This window comes from Pteropus alecto, unplaced genomic scaffold (assembly GCF_000325575.1).
Source record: "Pteropus alecto unplaced genomic scaffold, ASM32557v1 scaffold45, whole genome shotgun sequence".
In the NCBI taxonomy this organism is placed as follows: domain Eukaryota; kingdom Metazoa; phylum Chordata; class Mammalia; order Chiroptera; family Pteropodidae; genus Pteropus; species Pteropus alecto.
In genome coordinates this window covers 31,905,539-31,909,273 of record NW_006442491.1, presented here as the reverse complement: position 1 = coordinate 31,909,273, position 3,735 = coordinate 31,905,539, and the positions used below count along the sequence as shown (strand labels likewise).

At 59.4% G+C, this 3,735-nt stretch overlaps 1 protein-coding gene across 2 annotated transcripts in view; it reads right to left on the bottom strand.

Moving 5' to 3' along the window:
* SNAI1 (snail family transcriptional repressor 1) overlaps window positions 1-1,511 on the bottom strand; it is a 7,246-nt gene extending 5,735 nt beyond the window's left edge. Inside the window, exons 1-2 of one of the 2 annotated variants that reach the window (XM_006921907.3) lie at window positions 1,362-1,511; window positions 249-782 (exon numbers count right to left, since the gene is read on the bottom strand). In XM_006921907.3, the coding sequence (XP_006921969.1) occupies window positions 249-782; window positions 1,362-1,443 (616 nt within the window). In that variant the 5' untranslated portion in view covers window positions 1,444-1,511. The remainder of the gene's footprint in view (window positions 1-248; window positions 783-1,361) is intronic. The other variant, XM_025040036.1, reaches the window with a different exon arrangement.
* Between the last annotated feature and the right edge of the window lie 2,224 nt (window positions 1,512-3,735).

The window sequence follows — 3,735 nt, the reverse complement described above, 5'->3', positions numbered from 1 at the left end:
CCAACCCATTTGGCCGAGAAACAGACTGCAGAGGGACTTGTAAAGTTATCTACTTAGCCCATCTGCTCAGCTGATGAATGAATGAATGTTTCTGCCAGACATTTCAGAGAGCCAGGCCCCTGAACTCTTGGGCTAGAAGAAGTCAGGAGACTCAGTTTCCACAATCTGAAAATAAGAGCAAGGCCAGTCTCACAAGAGCTGGTACAGGCAGAGGTGGAGAGGGGCAGCCGGCCTCCGGGGACACTCACCGGTGTGAGTTCGGACGTGGCCCTGTAGCAGCCAGGGCCTAGAGAATGCCTTCCCGCAGGTGCTGCAGACGCAGGGCAGCGTGTGGCTCCGGATGTGCATCTTGAGGGCACCCAGACTGATGTACTCCTTGTTGCAATATTTGCAGTTGAAGGCCTTGCGAGACTGGGGGTCCTTGGCCCCGGAGAGCCCGGCCAGCTGCTTGAGCCCAGGCAACGGGCCCAAGCCTGAGAAGGCAGCATAACCCTCCGCCTCCAGGGAAGAGGCTGAGGTGGAAGAGAAGGACGAAGGCGCCGGCGAGGGCGGGCTAGGGGGCTGGGAGCCTTTCCCACTGTCCTCATCCGACAGGGAGGTCAGCTCCACAGCCTTGGGGATCTCCTGGGCCAGAAGAGAGGCCCGGCCGACAGGCTGGGCTTGGGGTGCCAGGAGAGAGTCCCAGATGAGTGTGGGCAGGGAGGCCGTGGGGTTGAGGACCTCAGGAGGTGGGATGGCCGCCAGCAGGTGGGCCTGGTCGTAGGGCTGCTGGAAGGTGAACTCTGAGGGGAGAGAGAAAGGGGCAGGGGCAGGCATTAATTAGATCAGTCAGTCAAGAAACATTAGCCTGATGTGGGACAGCGGCTGAGTGGGGCCGCAACTCAAAGGGGTCATTCCTCCGGAGTTCCCCAAGTCCCCAGCTTGAAGCGAGACCCCAGCACCCCAAGCCCCAATCACCTCAGCTCAAAGGCACCGCCCCGTTCCACTCTCCCTCCTCACACACATCTCTTCTCCCACCCCCTCCTTCAAATCCTCTGGACTCCGGACTCTTCCCAGACCCTGGCCGGTGTCTCTCCCAAAAAGCGCCTCCCCACGCCCGGCCTCATTTCTCACTCGCGGGGCTCCCTCCGCCTCTCTGCGGCCGGGAAGTGCCCTCAAGACCAAGACCACCGCCCTCTACAAGCCCTCCCTCAACCGCCGGATCCACCTGCCCCGGGCCCCTCATACCCCTCTTCACATTTCCCCACGCCTTTGACTGGCTTTTGGCCCCTCGATCTTGTCCCCAAGTCCCCCTCCTCTAAAGTGGCCCCTTCGCTTGTCTCTCCGAAACACCCCCGGGGTCCGCCGCCCCGTCCACCCACCTGGAGAAGAGTCGTGCAGCTCGCTGTAATTGGGCCTCCGGCGGGAGCACGCCGACTTCCTAACAAGGAAAGAGCGCGGCATGGTGGCCGAAGCAGCTGGGGGTCGCCGAGTCGCGCAGTGGTCGCAAAGCCCTCCACACGCGAGGCCGCGCCGCTGCGCTGTGAGTAGAGACCAGCGGCCAACTCCTTTAAGTACGCCAGCCTGGGAGGGGCGTGGCCTGCGGAGGTCACGCCCCTTTGTCACCTCTGCACCAATGGAGGAGAGCCTTCGCCGGAGGCCACGCCCCGAGCAGGTGCGCCGGAGGCTGGCGGGGCTCGAGCCGCGTGGCGCTGGGTGTAGGGTGGGGCCGCTCCGAGGCCGGGCGGTGGGTACTACACTGACCCGCGGGGTGGCGAGCTGCCGGGAGCGGGGCGCTGGACGCAGGGAACCTCAGGCGAGACGGGACCCCCTTCGGGATCCCGTGCGCCCGCCAGCTCAGCGCTGCCTGGTCGTCCGCCTCTGGCGCCCCCTGGCGCCCCGCGCCGCGGGCCTGGGCACCTGACGTTCCGATACCGCCTCCGCCTCGGGCTTGGGGAGGGAGGTGGAAATTTCTTTGGCCCAGCTGGCGCCTTGCAAAGAGCGTGGGATCCACGAGAGACAATACACATTTCGGGGGAGGATGCGAGGAAATGGACACCTTCACGTGGCTGCTGGCAGTGTGAAATGCCACAGCCTTTTTGCAAAGTAATCTGGCATCATCTAGCAAAGTACATTCGTTCCTTCACTTAGCAAATGTTTACTGAGCGCCCACTATGTGCCAGGCACTGGTCCCGGAGCTGGGGATTCAGCCCTGAACAAAATACTCGGGGTTTCTACCGAAGGCTGGCTCACCGTCCGGTGGGGGAGACAGACGAAGTAAACAGACAATTATAATGCAAAGGGAAGTGCGCTTTGATGGGGGGAGGCCACAGGGCGCTGTGACAGTCAAGGGGCGGGTCACCTGACAGGGGGTCGAAGGCGACTTCCCAGAGGAAGTGAAGAAATACTGAGGGGAAAGGCCCGAGGTAAGAATCAGTAACTACTGCAGAGACTTTGAGTGCAGCTCCCAGGGGTGGGGGTGGGGTGGGGTCAGATCTGCTGGGCCTCCAGGGCCTGGAGGAGTTTGGACTTTGCCCCAAGGACACTGGGGGAGCCAAGGAAGGATTTTCAGCTGAGGAGGGACCTGTTTAGAGTTTCGTTGGGAAGGATCACTCTGGGCAGGTGGGAGAAAGTAGGGAAGGGTGGGGCTGAGGTGGGTCTCCTCACCTGTCGGGGGGCCATCAATCCTGTGTCTAAAGGACCTAACACTGGGCCACACAGAGGGCACTGATCCAATGTAGGGTGGGCCCAGGGGAGGGACAGCTGCACCCTCACCCCCAGCCCTTCCTTGAGCCCACTGACCCCAGAAGGGGCCATGCCGGGCCTGGAGTAAGGGTGGGGGTCCAGCTTGGTTCCACCTGTGAAGCCAGGACTATGAAAACCTGTAAGTCCCTCCACTCACCACCTAGAACGAGGGCAGGGACAATTGTCTGTTTGAGTCACTAGATACTGGGGCTAACAGCTGTAAACAAAACAATTGTTCTTAAGGGTAAGGTTCTAGTGGGTGAGCTGTGGATAGGGTGGGGGAGACAGGCCATACGCAGTCATTGTGAAGAATGCACCCCCTCTGATCTCTATGTAGTTCTTATTGTGATTCTCCACATGCAGCCAGAGGGAGTAAGGCCATGTCCTTCTGCTCAGACCCTCCCATGTTCCCATCTAACCCAGAGTAAAAGCCAAAGTCCTTACCATGGCCCTCCGCCCTGATCTCACCTCTGCTGACCTTGTCTCAAGCCACTCTCCCCCTCCCTATGCACTTCTTTCTGCTCTTCACAACTCAGCCCTGGCCCAGCACAGCACCTTGGCACCTGCCATTCATCCTCCCTGCCCCCTAAATCTCTCTTCGCTGCCCCCACCTTTATGTAGCTGGTTCCTTTGCAGTCTTTTTTCAGCATTAACTTCACCAACTGCCTAGCCTCATTAGTAATGAGAGAAATGCAAATTAAAACCACAATGAAATACCATTTCACACCCATAAGAAAGACAAAAAGTTAAAAATTCGGTCAATATCAAGTGTTGATGAGTCTGTGAGGGCAGTAGGACCTTTATCTCATGCTGGAGGGAGTGTCGATGGGCACAGCCACTTTGGGAAAGTTTGGCATCAGCTAGTAGTAACAAGTGACTCTCCATCTCTCAGCAATTCTGCTCCCAGGCCAACTGCATTCCAGGGTTCTCAGCGACTGCCTAAAGCCAGGCCCCACCCCCATAGACATCTGCTTTACTCTAATGCGTGTGTGTTGCGGGGCGGGGGGGGGG